Source organism: Leucoraja erinacea, chromosome 23, assembly GCF_028641065.1.
Source record: "Leucoraja erinacea ecotype New England chromosome 23, Leri_hhj_1, whole genome shotgun sequence".
In the NCBI taxonomy this organism is placed as follows: Eukaryota; Metazoa; Chordata; class Chondrichthyes; order Rajiformes; family Rajidae; genus Leucoraja; species Leucoraja erinaceus.
In genome coordinates this window covers 5,351,500-5,373,456 of record NC_073399.1, presented here as the reverse complement: position 1 = coordinate 5,373,456, position 21,957 = coordinate 5,351,500, and the positions used below count along the sequence as shown (strand labels likewise).

At 43.1% G+C, this 21,957-nt stretch overlaps 1 protein-coding gene across 8 annotated transcripts in view; it reads right to left on the bottom strand.

Moving 5' to 3' along the window:
* The window catches only part of myocd (myocardin), a 438,360-nt gene that overhangs the window by 35,079 nt on the left and 381,324 nt on the right, over positions 1–21,957 (bottom strand). For all 8 annotated transcript variants that reach the window (XM_055653695.1, XM_055653690.1, XM_055653696.1 and 5 more), the window contains 2 exons: positions 13,097–13,172; positions 10,330–10,491 (listed from right to left, as the gene is read on the bottom strand). In XM_055653695.1, the coding sequence (XP_055509670.1) occupies positions 10,330–10,491; positions 13,097–13,172 (238 nt within the window). The remainder of the gene's footprint in view (positions 1–10,329; positions 10,492–13,096; positions 13,173–21,957) is intronic.

Here is a 21,957-nt window from a genome sequence, read left to right as displayed (position 1 = left end):
ATCCCCCATTCCTTTTCTCCAGAGAGGCTGCCTGTCCCGTTGAGTTACTCCAGCATTTTGTGACTACCTTCTCATCAACACATTCTGCAGGTGTCAATGTGGGCCTCTATTCCCCTTCCTCATCTGGGACCTTAGAAAAACCTCAAGGTGTCCACACTGCTCCCACAAATCCAAGGCCCACCCCCACTTTCAGAAACTCAAGACCCTGTGGGACTAATTCTGCTGCAATTTATATGTTGCTGCTTACTGGTGCGTTACTGACATCGAAAGTAAACTGCATCTGCCACTGCGGGGATCCTTTGGTGTTTGGTCAGGCTGACCGTACTATTTGGAGCTGCCTGGGGCATGTGCGGACAGTCAGAGGGGTGAATCCCTTCCTCATAGTAATCCTCCTGTTGGAAGTGTCCTTGTACAGGATGTCTCCACTTGCTCGCTGCGTTCTTCAACAACAAAGCCACCTTCTCCAAACATGGGAGGGCTTTGCACGCTCTTCCCATCATTAGACGATACACTCGTTCCTTGCAGCCCTCTTCCAGATCGAACAATGCCATTTGTGGCCCAATGTGACTTTATATCAGCTGCTTCCAGAGGTCAGAGCTGTGAGGATATGCACCAATTGGACTAGTAAAGTCTGCCTTTTCGGAAATGGACCATTGACGCCAAAAAAGCCCAACAGTACTTATTAAACTAATTTCGATTTCTGTTTAGTATTTTCTAACTAGTGTTATAGAGAGGTTATGCATGCCGCTTGAACTCCATAAACTGCAGCACGCAAATTCCTTGGCCAGCATTCTTACAGACTATTTTTTATTGGGGATAGATTACATGTTATTTTGTGGACCAAATCATCTTTAATGCTATAGCCATTATAATATAAAAACGCCAAATTCATAAGGTAACAGAATATGTGTTTTCATAATAGAGAACTCTAAAAGGTTCTAAAATATAAAGGGATTTTATTGGGATGAGGGAAAATATGACCTGCTGTAAAGAGGAGCCTTCCAATGACTAATAATGTGTCATTTTGTACTCTACATGTTGTCATTCACTTGACCACACAGGAGAAATAGCAGTTTCCATGTCATCTAACTAAATGTGGCTACTATAGAAAGAACATTAAGTTCTTACGGCAAAGACTACACAAGAGACTTAAGCCATCAGAACGCTTTCTTTACCTATTCTGTGTTATTATCAAAGCAAACAAATTGTGGGGGAGTAATTTGGGATCCCACTGACAACAACTCTTGACCCCAGGGGTCACCAGAGAAGTGTTGAGAAATAAGACTATCTTAACAAAGGTGACTGTAGCAGCTGTTGGCAGATGACTAGGTAATGGAATGGATACTCTAAGCTCCTGCCATGGGATCTGCCAAAGAGCAACTCTGTCATTTATCATTCATTCACACACTGGGATAGCAAAGTGAAGTAAAAAACTTTGTGAAAGGTGAAAGCTTTCTGCCACCCATCCATTTATCTTCCCTTGGTGTCCCGGTTTCCACTGTGACATGGTGACCTCACACAATATCTTCTATCTTGTCATCTTTTAACATCAGAAAGTAGCAACAACAGTTGCAACCTTATTTGTAGGAAGGAACTGCAGATGCTGGTTTACACCAAAGTGACCCTTGCAATGACTCTCCCTCTCTCTCCATCCTTCCTCCACTAGTTTCACCATCCTCCTGATTAGTTTTGCGGATTGCATGCCTCCTTGTCGCCTTCACCCCAGCTAACCATGAAGCCTTCTACATTTTCTTGGTCACCCTCAGCACATATCTGTCGTTTGCACATCTTACCCTTCCATATCCCTAGTCTCCCTCTTCCCTGACTCTCAGTCTGAAGAAGGGTCTTGACCCAAAACGTCACCCATTCCTTCTCTCTAGAGATGCTGCCTGTCCCGCTGAGTTACCCCAGCATATTGTGCCTATTTTCGGTGCAACTTATTTCTTTGGTTTTGATGCTAACATTACATTGTACTACACACCACAAGACATTGCTTGATTCAAATAAACAGAGGGGTTGTTAACTCTGTAAAAAGCAGTTTGCGAGCAGTCGCCAAACACCTGCAAGAACTCTGTGGCACCACCAATCTGCTGTATCTAATTTAAAATTTTTCCTTTGAACAAAGTAGCAAAGAATTAAAAAAACTCCGAGCTTAGACGGTGCGCTGATAGACTGTTTTTATTTGCTGATAGGATCTCGATATAAATCTAATTCAGAGCAATGGATGAATTACCATGTGGTCGAGGTGCCAATTATCCAGGATGAATCAACAAAGGTAGAAAAAATAATGGGAATACGATTAAAAAAATGTTTTCAGAAGGATAAAAACATATTTTAGTTTCAAATATATTTGTAACATATTCAAAAAATGGTGATTTATTCAAGCTGGGGAGAAAGAGTCATATCATTTGCTGAAACCATCAAGGCCATGTTAAACTCTTGCCAGTTGTTGGACATTGATGTTAGGTAATCCGAGAGGCAATTGCAGGCAAACACGCAAACCTGACTCTAGGATGGTTTTCAAGCAGCACTAAGGTTCAATGTCACTCAGCAGCTGCAGGGCAGAAACTTTAGACGCTTAGACTTTCGAGATACAGCACGGAAACAGGGTCTTTGTCTGCAGCGACCAGCGATCACCCCGTACACGGCCACTATCCTACACATTCGAGACAATTCAACAATTTTACCCAAGACAATTAACCTACAAACCTGGTTTCTTCCCATCTCTGGGATGTGGAAATAAACCAGAGCACCAGGACGATCGCAGAGAGAACGTACAAACTCCGTACAGACAGCACCCGTAGTCATGTGAGTATTCTGAGGGATAGGATATACAGGCATTTGGATGGGCAAGGGCTAATTAATCAGCATGGTTTTGTATGTGGGAGGTCGTGTCTCACAAATCTGATTGTTTTTTTTGAAGACGTGACCAAAAAGGTTGATGAGGGCAGAGCTGGTCGGTAGGCTGCTCTGGAGGGTTATACTCCATGGGATCCAAGGATAGGTGCATGCATAGCAAACTGGCTCCATGGAAAGAAGCAGAAGGTAATTGTGGAAGGTTGCTTCTCAGACTGGATGCCTGCGACCAGTGGTGTGCCTCAGGGTTCGGTGCTGGACGTTACAGTTTGTCATCTACATCAATGATTTGAATGAGAACATACAGGGAAAGATTAGCAAGTTTGCTGATGATACGAAATACAGTGGTTTTGCATAGTGAAGATGGTTGTGAACGATTGCAGCAGGATCCGGATCGATTGGCCAGGTGGGTGGAGGAATGGTTGATGGAATTTAATACAGAGAAGTGTGAGGTGCTGCATTTTGGGTCGTCGAACAAGGTCAGGAGCCACACAGTAAATGGTAGGCCTCTGGGGTAGTGTTGTGGAGCAGAGTAATCTAGTAGTACTGGTGCATGGATCCTTGAAGGTCGAGTCGCAGGTAGATAAGGTGGTCAAGAAAGCTTTTGGCACTTTGGCCTTGATCTATCAAAGTATTGAGTATAGAAGTTGGGAGGTCATGTTGCAGTTGTATAACACGTGGGTGAGACCACATTTAGAATATTGTGTTCAGTTCTGGGCACCATGTTATGGGAAAGATATTGTCAAGTTTGAAAGGGTTCAGAAAAGATTTACGAGGATGTTGCCAGGACTAGCGGGGGTGAGCTATAGGGAGAGGTTGATAAGGCTGGGTGTCCATTTCATGGAGCGTAGGAAGATGAGGCGAGATCTTATAGAGGTATACAAAATCATGAGAGGAATAGATCGGGTAGATGCACAGAGTCTTTTGCCCAGAGTAGGGGAATCGAGGACCAGAGGGCATAGGTTCATGGTGAAGGGGAAAAGATTTGATAGGAATCCGAGGGGATAACTTTTTCCACACAAAGTGTGGTGGGTGTATGGAACAAGTAGCCAGAGGAGGGAGTTGTAGCTGGGACTGTCCCATTGTTTAAGAAACAGTTAGACAGGTACATGGATCGGACAGGTTTGGAGGGATATGGACCAAGCGCAGGTAAGTGGGACTAGTGTATGTGGGACATTGTTGGCTGGTGTGGGCGAGTTGGGCCGAAGGGGCTGTTTCCACACTGTATCACTCTGTGACTCTATCCCGGGTCTCTAGCGCTGTAAGGCAGCAACTCTACCACTGCGCCACCGTGCCGCCCCACAGTCACGTTGTGGCATGTGGAAATTTGGGGCCGTGATGCAGAAAAGCAGACTTTCCCGAGGAACAGTACAATGAGCTGACCAAGGTGGCCTTGATAACTGCAGCAAATGTCTGAAATTGAAAGTGGCTCTTTCCCCAACGTCACTAACATCCACAGACTGTACAAGCACAATTTTAAATTAAGTTGAATTAAAGTGTGGGACCAGGCCTTTTGGCCCACCAGAACCATGCCACACCATTGACACCAGTTCCATGCCATCCAACTTTTGCAACCCTACACACTAGGGGAAATTTACAGATGCCAATTAACCCATGTGTTTGGGCTTTGGCAGGAAACCGGAGCACCTGGAGGAAATTCTCGTGGTCACAGGGAGAACGTGCAAACTCCACATAGACAGCACCCAAGGTCAGGGCTGAACCGAGATCTCCGGCACCGTGAGGCAGAAGCACTACCAGCAAGGTTCATTAAAATAAAACTTTTATAAATATAATATACTCTTCTACAAATGTCCCATTGTGCAGCAGCAGTCATTATACAGGAGTGCGTGATATTATTTTCCTAGGAGTTGTGTACGCCTTAAGCCATCTCCGACAAGCTGATTCCAGTCAGTTTAAAATAAACTGAGATCCATTATCCCAAGGCACAATGTTACAGCCTGTGCTCATAACTCCTCAGCCCCCTGACAAAGAGAAACTACAGGCAGATGCTTCTCGTGGCTTGGCTGCACAAATGTGTGGACACATCTGCAGTAGGTTTGTCATTGTCACTCTGGCCTAAAGACGTGCTTTCACATGATTCATGTGGGCTATTGCGTTACACACCACAGAAAATATCAGAGAGCAGTATTTATCAACTGATAACATAAACCGAGAGCTCTCAATTCCAACGCTGACATAGAGAAGCATGCAGGCAGAGTTTAAGTGGCAGAAGGTCAAAGCTGTTAACTGTAAGAAAACTGTAAGGTTTGGCCTCAGGCTCCTCCGGTAATATTCCAATAAACAGTCCAAGTTCTTAAATCTTCCAATATCGCGTTAATCTTTTTGATTCCATGGTCTGATATTTTGATGCATTTTAACGTTAACTCTTACTTTCCCGTTGCAGCAATGCTATTAAACGTGCAGTCTATTGCATCAGGACTACAGTAGATGCATGGAAACCATTCTGTTTGTACTTTGAGCTTCTCGTTGGGGAAAAAACTTTTAAATATTTATTTAAATGAAACATGAGTCATTCTGCGGACTGCCACTCTCTGCCGCCTGTCTCGTGGTAAGTGAACGATGGCGAACTATTTCACAATGTGAACCTTCGCATCCAAGACCAATGTGCCCTCAGTCAAGGTGTGCACAAGTGCACCTTTCAGCAGGGATCACTGCGTCAATGATAACTACTGCTGAATTTCACTCTTACAGCCCAAAGAGGCTACTTTGTGGACATGAGATGTCAAAGGCATCATCGTTATGAATGCTTCGACATTTCAAAATGATTTATTATATAATCAGATTGCTAAAAAAATAAATAATTAATAGCATTTCAAAAAGGTACGTTTATAAAAGCGAAGTAAACTCAATTAATTTCAAAAGTTCCAAATGATCCAAAACTTACTACTTATCCCCGTGTTTAAGTCCATTGGATCATTTACTGGTGTGGACCAACACCATATTAACTTAAATATAGTCTGAAGTGTCCCGAGCCAAAATGTTATCTGTCCATTCCCTCCACAGATGCTGCCTGACTCTCTGAGTATCTCAACACTTTGTGATTTGTTCAAGATTCAAGCATCTGTAGTTCCTTGTATTAACCTATTCACTAAGCCATTGAAGGTAAATTTGGGATTATGTTTAATTTTAAGGATAAATCACATTGTGTTGTCAAGTATTTTATATCAGTCTATTGAAGGCATTGATGATTATTCTTTATTACAGTAATCCTTCATTCTAACGGACTATAGTTGGAGGGGGGGTTGTCTGTATGGCTGATTGCTATAACTGAGAAGGGGTCAATTATTGTATAAGCAGTAGACGCGAACAACTGCAATTGCTGGCTAATATACAAAAGGACACAAAGTGCTGGAGTGACTCAGCAGGTCAGGCACCATCTCAAGAGAACATGGATAGGTGACGTTTTGGGGAGAGACACATCTTCAGACTCTCGGTCTGGAACTGGGCCTGGGATCCAGTGAGTTGACAGTCCCAGCTTGTTGGGAAACTGTGTGGTCTGGCGATGGTGGCAGGAGGTCCAGCCTGGAAGTTGCCAGGGAGGCAATGCAGGCTGGGGGTGGGGGGGGGGGGATGGCATTGGCAGCTCATCCTGGAACAACCGGGGATGGTGTTGGAAGCTCAGCCTGGAAGCGGCTGGGGAGGTGGGTGCGTGCTGAGGGTGGCATCGGCGACCTTCTAAAGAAGATAGACATAAAATGCTGGAGTAACTCAGCGGGACAGGCAGCATCTCTAGAGAGAAGGAATGGGTGATGTTTTGGGTCGAGACCCTTCTTCAGACTGAAGTCATGGGGAAGGGCAACGAGGGATATAGACGATGATGTAGGGAGATAAAGAACTAATGAATGAAAGATATGCAAAAAAAATAACGATGATAAAGGAAACAGGCCATTGTTCGCTGTTTGTTGGGTGAATATAAGAAGCTGGTGCAACTTGGGTGGGGGAGGGACAGAGGGAGGGGTTGCCGGGGTTACTTGAAGTTAGAGAAATCCGTTATAAAGAGGTCCATTAAAACGAGGCCTTACTGTATTTTTAGCCTAATATTCTGGTAAAAACCCATGTTCTGTGGTTGTCACTATAGCTCATTAATCAGGAATCAAAACAAATCACTGGAAATATACAATGAAGCCTAATACAATAACAGGAAAAAGTCTTTGTTGAAGCGTAGATTTTCCAAAATAATCGTCCATACAATGTGAAGGTGATGGGCAACTCACTGTTTCCGATCTTCAACCGAGCCAGTGTATGAATCTACTTCACCAGGAGCCCTGGAGTCTGTTCTAATCTCTAAACATAACAGAATCAGTCTCTATACTGGACGTTATCCTCCCAGGCTCTGTAGTAATGGTGCTGACAAGGACCTGGGTATAAACAGCTTCTGATTCACCCTTCAGCTATGCACAAGATATCAGCAGGCAGCCAGCACAACATTCATCTGCTGCATCAAATTACAGTTCAAATTGAAGATCATTTCTTGTACACTTGGTAATGATATGAACATTAGTAATGGCAAGATGTCCATTTTGTTCAGATTTTCTTGATTTCAGATCACGGAACAAAGTAGTATAATTAATTCTGTCTGGTGGTGATTCACTGTAATTACACTGCAGATAGCATGTACTGCAGGCAACTGACTGAATTGTTTAATAAGAGGGCAATGCTGAACAAAAATGCAATGCTTCACAGAGGTAACTACGACCAAAAATGTCAACCTGCCACTGTTTTCCTTTATTAGTTAATTTTAAGAAATCCTTTACAATAAAGTTGATGAAAGAATTTTAATTAATTTAAGAGATGTCTATTCTCTTCAATGTAATGTCGCATTGATATTTAATTTATTTTACAAAGTCAGTAATAAGCAGGATTGAGACAAGGAAAATACAAACTGGAAGTAAATCACCGTCCCACTTGGAGACCTCTGATCTGATAATGAAGGTTGTGGATCACACCTCCTTCTCCCAACCTCAGTCACTGCAAACACAAATGTCTATCTTCCTATGTAACTCACAGGGAGTTCAGGACTCTGGGACAAACAGCCACAAATGTCGAAGTCCTGAACTTTCTGCTGCATGATGTTGGGTTTTTTTCTGACTATCTTCTGCCATTGAGTCCCAATATTGAAAATATTGGTTACATTTATAATATAATGGAATCATATCATAGAAACATAGAATATAGGTGCAGGAGGAGGCCATTCGGCCCTTCGAGCCAGCACCGCCATACATTGCGATCATGGCTGATCGTCCCCAATCAATAACCCGTGCCCGCCTTCTCCCCACATCCCTTGATTCCACAAGCCCCTAGAGCTCTATCTAACTCTCTCTTAAATCCATCCAGTGATTTGGCCTCCACTGCCCTCTGTGGCAGGGAATTCCACAAATTCACAACTCTCTGGGTGACATTTTTTTTTTCTCACCTCAGTCTTAAATGGCCTCCCCTTTATTCGAAGACTGTGGCCCCTGGTTCTGGACTCGCCCAACATTGGGAACATTTTTCCTGCATCGTATAACCATCATACATCCTGTACCTTTATCATATAATGGAAAAATACTCTTTCTTTTCAGTTTATGTCCACAATCAGACAAGTGCTTTAAGTGATGGCTTTCCAACTTATGATTAATATCAGGAAGGAACAACATCAGCAAGCTTATATCTTGCGCTAAGCATTGCAAATTGTTTACAACAGGGCTTCCAGGAGATTGAAGTGTGAATTTCTGCATGAGTGAAGGCAGCCAATGAGAATGATGCAAATTGTTCTTCCCCAGAGAAAGGCCAAAATAAAAAACAACTCTTTGGTCAGGAGAATCAGTACTCTTTGTTATAAACATTTTATGAGCACATGTAAAGAGAGCTAAGAATTGCAATCACAGAAGTAACCACTGCACTGTAATTGTGCAACTCCACGTAACTGAACAGCAGAAGCAATGGCTCTTAATTCTTCTGCTAGACTCCCTCTTATGCCCCTGTCCCACTTAGGAAACCTGAACGGAAACCTCTGGAGGCTTTAGGCCTGACCAAAGGTTTCCGTGAGGTTCCCGGAGGTTGCAGGTGGTTGCCGGAGGTTGCAGGTAGTGGAAGCCGGTAGGGAGACTGACAAAAACCTCCGGGAACCGCACGGAAACCTTGGGTGGGGCGCAAAGTCACCAGAGGTTTCCGTTCTGGTTTCCTAAGTGGGACAGGGGCATTAGCTATTGAAAGTTTCTATCCAGCTGATTGGGTAGTTTAGTTTAGTTTAGTGCAGAGATACACCGTGGAAACAGGTCCTTTGGCCCACCGTGTTCGCTCCGACCAGCGATCCCCGCACATTAACACTATCCTACACACACCAGGGACAATTCACACTTATACCAAGCCAATTAACCTGCAAACCTGTACATCTTTGGAGTGTGGGAAGAAACCTAAGATCGCGGAGAAAACCCGCGCGGTCACGGGGAGAACGTGCAAACTCCGTGCAGACAGCACCCGTAGTCAGGATGGAACCCTGGTCTCTGGCGCTGTAAGGCAGCAACTCTACCGCTGTGCCACCGTGCTGCCCTTGTTGAACAAAGTTACATACAAATTGCCCCCAACTTACAAATGCCTGAATTAGGGACACCATGCATGTGAGCAGGCTCTCATAATATTATTAAATTCAAACGTCTGATGAAGGAATTAAATTCTTACTAACAGTGGAACTAGTTTCTCCCCTCTCTCCACTTTCAGAGACTGTCCTTTCATCCATTCCTATTCGTTCTTGAGATCATTCATTATAAAACTGTGGAGGTTTGGCTTTCTTTGTGTATGTGGTGACTTGTCCAAAATTGACAAGGATCTTCAATTTATGGACAGCCTGGAAAGGGAAGCTGGAAGCTCTGATGAGGTTGAAGAAAGCAGTTCACCACAACCACCTTTTCAAAGGCAATGTGGAATGGGCAATAAAGGCAGCCTTGCACCAAGACCCACAACTTGCAAAATGAAGACAAAATAATAATGAAACTTCCGATTGAGTTCTGGCAAGTGGTGGTTAACAATTCTGTTTGCTTGGATATGAATCAATCAGGATTTTAAATATTTCAATGAGTAATTATCTAGAAATTCAATGAGAGTTGGGAGTGCTACATAAATATGGTAGAAAGGATAGCAAAGGCCCCAGCTAGAGTGGGCGTAGCATTATTGATTGGAGATTTTTAGGCAAGTAATAGTGTACATCAGGGGCTCTCAACCTTTGTCGTCCTGTATTACCCCTGGCAACTTTTCGAAAGTAACTTTACCCCCACCCTGTCTTGTTCAACAATCTGAGTTTACAGTTCTACCATAATAGAGCAACCGACAAAGGGGAAGTTTTAAAATACTGTTTTTTTTAACAAATCCAGAATTAATAAATTTACTCCCTGGGTAGGCAACATTTACCCAGTGGGTAATTTACCCCAGGTTAGGAACTGTTGGTGTACATCCTAAACTAAGCTGCATAAATACCATTGATTGCCTCTTTCACCGCGGAGTCCACTGGAATTATATTCTTCTTCACCAGTTCCAAAGGCCCGGGTCGTTGAGCTATCTTCTCATTGAGATCATCGGCCAGCCTCGCCCTCTTCAGTTTCATCTGAGTCGCTTGAAGTTTACCCTCCGCAGGTGTATCTTTTGGATCAGAAACACAAACTTAGTGACCGATCATTTGAAAAGACGACAGAGCAGGTCACGCTGGCTCGATACACGCCTTGCACATCGGCCATCGCCACTGCCCCCCCATCCCTGCACTTGGGAATGCCATCTTTCTCTGGTGTGACTATGGAATGCTAAACTCTGCATCGTGATGTCTGGCAATATAGTACGAGGGACAACTGGGCCTCTGGAATGAAGGCAAAAGAGACAATAGACAATAGGTGCAGGAGTAGGCCATTCAGCCCTTTGAGCCAGCACCTCCATTCAATGTGATCATGGCTGATCATCCACAATTAGTACCCCGTTCCTGCCTTCTCCCCATATCCCCTGACTCCCCTATCTTTAAGAGCCCTATCTAGCTCTCTTTTGAAGGTTTCCAGAGAACTGGCCTCCACTGAGAACTGAGGTAGAGAATTCCACAGACTCACAACTCTCTGTGCGAAAGTGTACTGACTGTGAAAGTGTTCTGACTGTACGTGCTGGAATGTAGAAGAAACACATAATGCTGGAAAGTAGACAGGGAGGGAGAAAGCAAGCGTAGGCCCAACACCTCCGCTCAGTCCGTACTAACCAACCTGATCACCCAGTTGCCCACCACTTCAACTCCGCCTCCCATTCTGAATCTGACCTCTCTGTCCTGGGCCTCCTCCATTGCCAGAGTGAGGCCCAGCACAAATTGGAGGAACAGCACCTCATATTTCGCTGAGATAGTTTACAGCCCAGCGGTATGAACATTGACTGCTCTAATTTCAAGTAGTCTCAGGTATACCTCTTGAATTACTTATCTGAATCCAGGGTGGGAATGTTGACCCAACTGTTCTATCCCAACTTTTGATAATGCTTCCCAGGCCATTACATTTAATCGACTGACAAGTCAACATGACGTTTGCCAGAAAATCTAGGATTGTCCTCAAATCTTTGGAAATTAAAGTTCATTATCCTTGCATGGAAGCAACTTTTAGAAAATTCAGGGTGCGTGTACAGGGCTGGGGTTCCAGAAACAAATGTTCTGCTTTTTCTTCCTCTTGCAAATGTTTTATAGGTGATAGAAAATGTCGGCAGCGAGGAAAAAGTCTCCTGGAGTTCTCCCAGATAGCGCTGGAAACATTATCCAATCCAACAATGGCCAGTGAACTCTGCTCACAGGGTAAGGAGGAAACACCTGCTCTCTGGCTAATTTTAATTCCTTGGACCATGAGATGATTCCATAAATATCCCTCTTGGAAAGAAACCAAACGGCAAATCGTGTACGACAGCATAGCCTGGTGTTGTTGTGCTAATGTAGTCGCATGCGCATTTTAGCAAAATAGCAATCTTTGTACATTCGGGATTATTATTTTTGTATAGTTCTGTCAACAGGCAGCCTTTACTTATTGCAACAAAAACATTACAATGAGAAAGGAATAAAGTATTCATTGCTGGTCCTTCTGATCTTTGGTCGGACGTTGCTGCCTTTACCTAGCACTAAACGTTATTCCCTTATCATGTACAACCTGTACACTGTAAATGACTCGGTTGTAATCATATATTGCCTTTCTGCTGACTGAAGCTCTTCACTGTACCTCAGTACATGTGACAATAAACTAAACTTAAACTAAAACAGATTTGCTGTTTAGGTTGGCAGCAATTTACTGACCTCAAGTTGACACTGTAATTTGTAAGAATTTAGGATTACCTGTAATTCCACAAGGAGTCCTGAACTCGGACTGAAGTTGTTCCAAGACCAAAACTGCATGTGATGCAGGCTACTGGAGATTAGCTGGTTGGATTTGCACTGCCGCAGTTAAATTAACATGGATACGTCAGTGTACAACTAAGCCCTATATCTGGAACCTGGAATCAGATCCTCGTCAGGGAGTCAAGTGTTCTGGATTTGATCTGCTACTTTGTCAATGTGTCCAATTGAATAATTTCTGGTCTGGGCAAGGCATCTTTTGCAGTGTTAACCAACATTGTTGGAATCTGCAATAACTCAGTCTGCAGAACTGACCCAACTATGGAGCACACCGTAGAGGAGTGCCCACAGGGTTCCCTGAGAACCATCTGAACATAGAAACATAGAAAATAGGTGCAGGAGTAGGCCATTCGGCCCTTCGAGCCTGCACCGCCATTCAATATGATCATGGCTGATCATCCAACTCAGTATCCTGAACCTGCCTTCTCTCCATACCCCCTGATCCCTTTAGCCACAAGGGCCACATCTAACTCCCTCTTAAATATAGCCAATGAACTGTGGCCTCAACTACCTTCTGTGGCAGAGAATTCCAGAGATTCACCACTCTCTGTGTGAAAAATTAGTTTCTCATTTCGGTCCTAAAAGATTTCCCCCTTATCCTTAAACTGTGTGGCCCCTTGTTCTGGACTTCCCCAACATTGGGAACAATCTTCCTGCATCTAGCCTGTCCAACCCCCTAAGAATTTTGTACGTTTCTATAAGATCCCCCCTCAATCTTCTAAATTCTAGCGGACACTTACAAACGCTACATATTCAGGTTTGATTGCATTGAACGCCTAGTATATGGACAACTTGAATAAAATGTGATCCCATCAACACAAAATATAATTACAGACACGTTCTTACCTTGGAGGATATGCATATTAACCAGGTCTGTTTTCTCGGGTCGACTTCTAATCTTGTGTTTTAAGTAATCTTCTGTCTGTAAAATGCAAAAAATAAATCATCTATAAACTTATTAAAGACAAAGCAGGTTTAAGTGATGTTCTGTTCATTATTTATATACTTAACATAATTTACATAAATTATATATGGTATATAAATAATGAACAGAAGATCACTTGTGTGTTTGTAATCAATAATCAATAGATTAGAAACTGAGTTTATGAAACCATCAATAGTGTATTCTTTGGCAGGGGCAAGTAATGATCATCTAATGCCCCTAATTGCATGGACTGTAGCAGAGTCTCTCCAGAACTTTTCACAACACTTTCCATGCAAGATATGACACCCATGGTTGCACAGAGGCGCAGCAGTAGAGTTGCCGTCAGTGCCGGGGACCCGGGTTCGATCCTGACTATCCTGCTTGACTGTACAGAGTTTGTACGTTCTCCCCGTGACCTGTGCGGGTTTTCTCCAAGATCTTTGGGTTTCTCCCACACTACAAAGACGTACAGGTTTGTAGGGTAGGCTCGGTATAAATATAAATTGTCCCTAGTGTGTGCAGGATAGTGTTAAGGGCCGGCCCCACTTAGGCGATTTTTCAGGCGACTGATGTCTGAAAAGAGAGCGTGGAGGGGAGGGGAGAGAGGGGGAGAAGGGGAGAGAAGGGGAGGAGGGGAGAGATGGGGAGAGAAGGGGAGAGAAGGGGAGAGAAGGGGAGAGAAGGGGAGAGAAGGGGAGAGAAGGGGAGAGAAGGGGGGGAGAAGGGGAGAGAAGGGGGGAGAGAAGGGGAGAGGGAGAAAGGGGGGAGAAGGGGGGGGAGAAGGGGAGAGAAGGGGAGAGAAGGCGGTGAGAAGGGGAGAGAAGGGGGGAGAAGGAGGGGAGAAGGAGTGGAGACACTTTTAAGAGCCAGACAACATTTAATAAAGTTTAGCGGGCATTTAACCTACCGGTCGGTTTTCCTTGGTTCTGAAAACTCCAATGAGCTATTTAAAATGCCCGGTCAGCAAAGGAGATTGCCTACGGCTGCCCTCGACTGCCTGTAAACACATAGCGACCCCACTCCACTGCACTATGAGTTCAAAAGAACCATGCCGACCAATATTTCCTCGACCAAACTAAGGCCGCATGTATGCGGGAACTTCCCTCGGGCATCAAGAAGAGTTACAGTGATCTCCTAGGACCACACTATATCACTCTATGACTCGCCACAACAAAGCAATAGGCAAGAAAACGCACCATTGCCTCTAAATCCTGAGGAGGCTTAGTCGGTTTGACATGTGCCCAACAACTCTCAAGAACTTATACAGATGCTCAATAGAAAGTACTTTATTGGGATGCATCTCAGCATGGTTTGGGAACAGCTCCATCCAAAACCACAAGACCTTCCAAAGAATTGTGGACGTAGCCCAGATCATCACACAAACTAACTTCCCTTCCGTTGACTACATTTCTCACTCCCTCAGCAATAATACCAGCATAATCAAGGATGAGTCTCACCCCAGTCACTGCATCTTCTCCACTCTCTCATCAGGCAAGTGTGAAAACACATACCTTGAAATTCAGGGAGAGTTTCTTCCCAGCTGTTATCAGGCAACTGAACCATCCAACAACTAGAGAGTGGCCTTGAGCTACCATCTACATCACTGGAGACCCTTGGACTATCTTTAATCGAACTTTACCTTGCACAAAACATTATTCCCTTTATCCTGTATCTGTGGACTGCAGATGGCTCGATTGTAATCATGTATAACTTCTTCTGACTGGATAGCACGAAATTCATTTTCACCCAACAAACAGCTTATAATGGCGTTGCCTTTATCATCGTTATATTTGCATATCTTTCATTCATTGTTCTTTATCTCTCTACATCACCGTCTATATCTCTCATTTCCTTTATCCCTAACCAGTCTGGAGAACGGTCTCGACCCGAATCATCACCCATTCCTTCTCTCCAGAGATGCTGCCTGTCCCGCTGAGTGACTCCAGCTTTTTGCGTCTATCTTCAATAAAACGCTATTCACTGTACCTCCGTACACATGACAATAACCTAGACTAAACTAAACCCATCCAGCCCCACCACCACTGTATTATTCATCTCTCTTATTCAATTCATTCAATCTCTTCTTGATTTCCCCCATTACAACTGAAACACTCGATTTCACTTAGTTCTGATGAAAGGTTATCAGCCTGAAATATTAACTTAATTTCTCCTGACCTGCCAAACATTTCCAGCATTTTCTAGTTTTAATTTGGAATTTCAGAAGCAATTTTGGTAAACAATCAGATATGAGTAATGCATAGGAGTTTGTGTTTTAACTGTGTGTGGGTGCGTGCACCCGCGTATACGTATATATATATATTACACACACACACACACACACACACACACACACACACACACACACACACACACACACACACACACACACACACACACACACACACACACACACACACACACACACACACACACACACACACACACACACACACACACACACAATACAAGATATTCGTTTGAAGAGTGCTCCATAATTATCTATATATGTATCACATCTCATCATTTCCTTACCACTTCAGGGGATAGCAACAAAACAAAGTGTGAATTAATGAAATACAGATTCATTGGAGTTGGGATCAGATTTTAACAGTAACATGCTGGTAAGCTCTCTGGCAAAAATTAACTTGTGCTATAAATAAAATATTACTAAAACAAGCTGGCATGATTAACTTGAAATGACAGTTTCCTTGTGAAAATAAAAATCTCTGCTTAGGCAGAGTGGAGAGTCACCAACGTATGCTGTTGCAGAGGCACCTTAGGTTAAAGAATGGGGCGGCACAGTGGTCGAGTTGCTGCCTTACAGCGCCAAAGACTCAGGTTTGACCCTGACAATGTGTCTGGTCTGTACGGAGATTGTACGTTCTCCCCTGTCACCGCATGGGTTTTCCCCAGGCGTTCTGTTTTCCTTCCACGCTCCAAAAGACGTACAGATTTGTAGGTTAATTGGCTTTGGTAAAATTGTAAATTGTCCCGGTAGTGTAGGATAGTTCTAGTGTGCGGTGATCACAAGTCGGTGCGGACTCAGTGGGCCGATGGGCTTGTTTCCCCACTGTATGTCTAAACTAAACTCAAATTAAACAGACAGCAGCATGCTGCCCATGTTACAAGTACCGTTGGGAAGAATAATCCAATTCACCCTTTCCCCATAAGCCTGTATTTTTTGAGAATGTTTTTACATTGAAAAGAGCTAAGAATAGATGAAATACTTTTCATTCTCATTGCACCGTACAAAGGAATTTTGATAAGAATAATTCCATGAGGTCATGAATGAGTTGTAATTGAGACAAAGTTGGGACGTTATTTTTCCGTGGCTGGGAGCATTGGAGTTGGAAGGTGGAGAGATAATACTTTATTAAACTTTTCTTTAGTCATATATTCTTATTATTGTTTAGTCACATCCCAAGTTTGTGCCAGATAACCATTGCCAAGAAGTGTTGTGGTAATACAAGCATAGAATGCAGTGCCCCCCTGTAACTTGCCACTTCTGTGAGGAATCTGGAGATTTCCTGCAAAGTCAAATTCCTGTTTTCTTTCTCTTGAGTTGTCAAGTGTGATTTAATTATGGCACAAATAACACTCTACACAAAGAACCATGCAGCCCATTCATGCACACTAGATAGTGTTTTAAGGGCCTGTCCCACGTGGCGATCAGGGGAAGACAAACACTAAGGCCTGTCTGAATTGGCGATTTTTTCGGCGACTGCCAGCATCATTGACTGACGTTTCAGGTCACCGAAAAATTCATGGCGTGATGCGACGTGACGCGGCCTGATGTGGCGGTGACGTGTCGTAATGACGTACGACCAGCAGTGTTTTTCCAAGATTCGCAACATTTTTTTTGTTGCCGCTGGATTTCGAAATGTTCAAAATCTTTTGGCATCACTGATATGATGCCGGCAGTCGCCGAAAAAATCGCCAATTCAGACAGGCCTTAGTGTTTGTCTTCCCCTGGACTAACTGCTGCATAAACATCAAGGTAGTTTTTAAAACAAAAAACTAGAACAACTTTTAATTAAAGTTACCTTTGCCATCCAGTGAGATTGTGAAAAAAGGCAATCCATTTTTTTCTAATCTTTCTGAATTTAGCTGCAGCCTTTGGCACAAGTGCCCACAGTGATCTCCTCCAATGCCCCAGTCTCTTTGAAATAATACAGCTGCACTCTCCCAGAGCAATTGTTCCCCATTGAGTTAGGGAATTGGTTGCATCAGTTCCTCTGTTCTTCTTGCACTGCTAAATGTGGTACCACCACTGATAAGTCCATGCTCTTGTTCCACTTGGTGTTACTGAACAATATCATTCAAAACTACAGTGTCAGTCACCATCCCAACACTGCCCAATTCCACACTACCTCAATTGATTTGATTGTCCAAATCTAAACTTCTCCTGCCCCTGTCCTCCAACCAAGTTGCCATCTTATGCTTTAATTTTGTAATAGGCAAGACATTTATAGTTCTATATAACTTGTATTTTACCTTATACTACAAACCTCTGTGGTTTCAAGTCATTATGCAAAATCTCTCATCCAGACCGTAATTACACGCTCCGACTAGAACTTTTCAAAAATGTGAATTTTAACCATTTCAGTATGAGCTGCTTTTCCTTCTGATTTTTTTAAATAGATGATTATACTTCCATCTTGACAGTTCTGGGCATTTTCTCAATTTTAGAAGACTGCTAACTTTTTAAAATCTGTATAACAATAGCAGTCATGATGTATTTAGCAACCTGCTGGAGAATGGGCAGGAACAAAGACTCAATTCAATATGATACTGATGTTACGCAAAGGCATCAGAGGGGAAACGTCAAACAGTTTTACGTTTCCTTCACATTTTAGGATTATTTGATCTCTTTGGGGTGATGGTTGCATCTGGTGCAAAAAAGACCAAGATTCTCTTTAACGAAGATTCTCTTTAACACTGCCCCAATAATGAGTACTTACAACATGCTCCACTATATAAATATGATTATTTTATTTTCCAAGCCACCTGTGGTTTTTCAGTAATTAAATGTAGTCAATGCCAAGTTACATTTTTATGCTGTGATTCACAATGACACCAGCTAAGAATGACAAAATTATTATTTTTAGTGCGCTCACAGATAATGATGAACAAGGAACTTCACCTCATAAAAATCTGGAATGAATTAAAACACATACCGTCATGCTCCAAGAGTCATGCTCCAAGCATGGAGCTATCTAATCCCTTGCTACTCCACAACATGCACACTTTTGGCCCATCTGTCCTTCTGTTCTAGAGAGTCCAAGAAGACTCTTTCTCAGCTTGGTGCTCCAATCCAAGGAAAGACTCATACACTAATGATACTTCACTGCAGAGAGGAAGACTGAGGGGACCTTGATCAAATGTATTAAACATCAGGAGGCGTGACTTTAGGTGCTTCTTTTCTGCACTGAGGTGCTTTTCTGCACTATGGCACTGCTGTACTGTTTCATTTTCATTTGTTTAATATACAACTGTTTAATATTCATTTTAAATATAACATATTTCAGTAAAATACATTCTTCAATAGTAAAGGAGCAACAATGCTTAAAAATTAAAACCTTCTTTCGGTTAACATTTATAACTACATTGTTTAGGTGTTCTAGTTAACCTATTGAATATTATTGTGATTATTAATTCAAATCTAACAAATGTTTAAATTAATTTTGATATTGAGACATTTATAAATCTTTAATGTTTCCTCACCCCTTTTATAATGGAAGAAACTGCCAGCTATTAAAGATTTCAAGGATGCTGTGGAGCGCGGGGTCTCTTGGCTGTGTTCTTGGAGCCTGGGATGCATCGGACAGCTTGAGTGGCTGTCCACATCAGGGCCAGGTGAGAATGGGCTTGGGGAGGCAGGAGGAGGAGATTCTGGGTGGACGGACCAGCAGTTTCATCAGCGGTGGCAGGGGAGGTAGTAAATGGCAGTCAATTCAATGAAATTGAAACATCACCCATCCATGTTCTCCTGAGATGCTGCCCGACCCTCTGAGTTACTCCAGTAGCTTGTGTAGTTTTGCTCAAGATTCCAGCATTTGCAGTTCCTAAACTTCATCTGCAGTGAACTGATTCATTTTGCATTTGTTTTCCTCTAACCTATTCTCCTCACGTTGCTTCCAAATGCAGCTGGATGTTACCATCCACTTACACATTAGGGGCAATTTACAATGGAAGAGTAGCGACCAGCCAAGGCGACTTTGGGATATGGGATGAAACTGAAGCACTGAAGAAACCTCACTGGCCACAGGGAGAACATGCAAACTTCATCCAGGCAACACCAGAAGCCAAAATATTGGAGCAACATCCACCAGCTGCAACAATATACTGTCCGCAAATGTTCACTCCTTGCCAACGCTAGTACGGGCGGCTACGCAGCCCAACGTGTCTAAACCAGCACGCGCACAACAATTTCTTCAGTCACAATATCTTGCACACGTTCATTAACTTCTTTTGCTCTTTACTAACATAAAGGCAATTTACAGGAGTCGTTTTAGCTAATGGCGTGTTATTAGTCCATGGAAGGAAACCCAGAGCACAGAGAACGTAACTCACATGGCCATGGGGAGAAGGTGCAAACTCCAGACTGACAGCTACTGAGGTCAGGATTGAACCAGAGTCACTGGAGCTAGTAAGCTGCAGCACCAACCACTGTACCATTTGTGTATGTACTGTGTAGTTTTCAAATTAAGGTAGGAAGTGAAGGGCTTGTTTTCATAATTATGTTATGCTATATCTATATTTATACTAGTGGCATCAACGCACCAGTTACTGACTGGGGTAAGGAAGAAGCAATGTCATCCACTGACACAAGTCAGGGTGAAACATCGACTTGAATGCAGGTTAAAAGCTGGAAAAAGTACCGACGATGCACGAATATGTTGCCAGGACTTGAGGGTCTGAGCTATACGAAGAGGTTGGGCAGACTAGGACTTTATTCACGGAAGTACAAGAGGCTGAGGGGTAATCTTATAAAGGTGTATAGAATCAGGAGGGAAATAGACATGGTGAATATTGTATATTTTACTCAGTGTAAGGGAATCAAGAACCAATGGTCGTAGGGTTAAAGTGAGAGGGGGAAGATTTAATAGGAACCTGAGGTGCAACTTCTTCCACACAAGGGGTGGGGGGTGTATGGAAGGAACTGCCAGAGGAGGGAGTTGAGGCAGGTACTAGAACAATGTTTAAAAGGCATTTTGACAGGTACAAAGATAGGAAAGGTTTAGAGGGATCTGGACCAATGTGGGCAGGTGGGACTAACATAGAGGGGGCATCTTGGTCAGCATGGACAAGTTGATCTGAGGGGCCTGATTCTGCACTGTATGTGTGAAATAGCTTTGGTAAATCCATTCCTTTTATTGTCATTTTGTACAAGTTTCCACAGATCCTGAATACCAAATATATGCTGCATTAGAGAATATATGCTACCTGTGGGCACATGTTCAGTGGCAACACCAGGTGCATTCCTGGACAAGTTTGCACATTGTCTCTGCCCTAACCTCCCATCTCTCTGCTTTTACATTTAGCTGTTAAAGCAGCACCCCATTGAATACTTGTCTTTTAATTAAGTAGCGTTGTGCTCTCATTCTCTAGCAGTGCCTGCTAACCATATAACCATATAACAATTACAGCACGGAAACAGGCAATCTCGGCCCTACAAGTCCATGCCGAACAATTTTTTTTTCCCCTTAGTCCCACCTGCCTGCACTGATACCATAACCCTCCATTCCCTTCTCATCCATATGCCTATCCAATTTATTTTTAAATGATACCAATGAACCTGCCTCCACCACTTCCACTGGGAGCTCATTCCACACCGCCACCACTCTCTGCGTAAAGAAGTTCCCCCTCATATTACCCCTAAACTTCTGTCCCTTAATTCTGAAGTCATGTCCTCTATTACAGGCTGAGACACTCTCGTCTGGTCCCCTTGGTGACTGGTGCCAGACCACATCATGTCTGGTCACAGATATTGCCCCTGACCATCTGAGCAGGAGATCAAACATTTTTCAGTTAAAGGCCTGTCCCACTTTCCCGAGTTACTCACGAATTCTCCCGAGTTTTCCCCTTGATTCAAACTCGGAGAATGTCCGTAGTGAGTCTGTAGGAGTCCGTAGATATTTCATAGCGGCTCGAAATGCCAGCTGTAGGTACTCGGGGCATCAGGTAAGTCGGGACGTTTTTTCAGCATGTTGAAAAATGTTCACGAGTAAAAAAAATAGTCCCGAGTACCTACGGCTGGCATCTCCGAGTTTGAATCAAAGGGAAAACTCGGGAGAATTCGTGAGCAAATCGGGAAAGTGGGACAGGGCCTTTACTCCCAGTAAGAGTTCCAGACCTGCCTGCAACCCAAAGTTTTAGTAAGTCAGGAACACTGAGATTGCATAAATTGTACTGGCAGGTTAATTAGCTATAGATTAGCCCTGATTCTTGTTACTTTTAGATCTTAGTTAGAATTAATTAGTCAAGATCTGTAAGTAAAGATTCAAAACATTGCAGGCCACAGGAGTTGCCAGACCACAGAATGGCGGACGGGAGAGTCTCAGCCTGAGTTTACATTTGCTATTTTATTTTTATTTAACATTTTAAGCTCTGATATCTCTGAAGCCCAAAAAGGAACTTTGCAAAATCTGCTGAGCTGTTTTAGCTCTTGAATAAATTGCATATTCGAGAGACTCACAAAGATAACAATATTTTCCAGGTTCTTTCTTCAATTTTATTTGGTTATCAAAAAAAGGGAACAAAATATAGATCAACTTCAGAA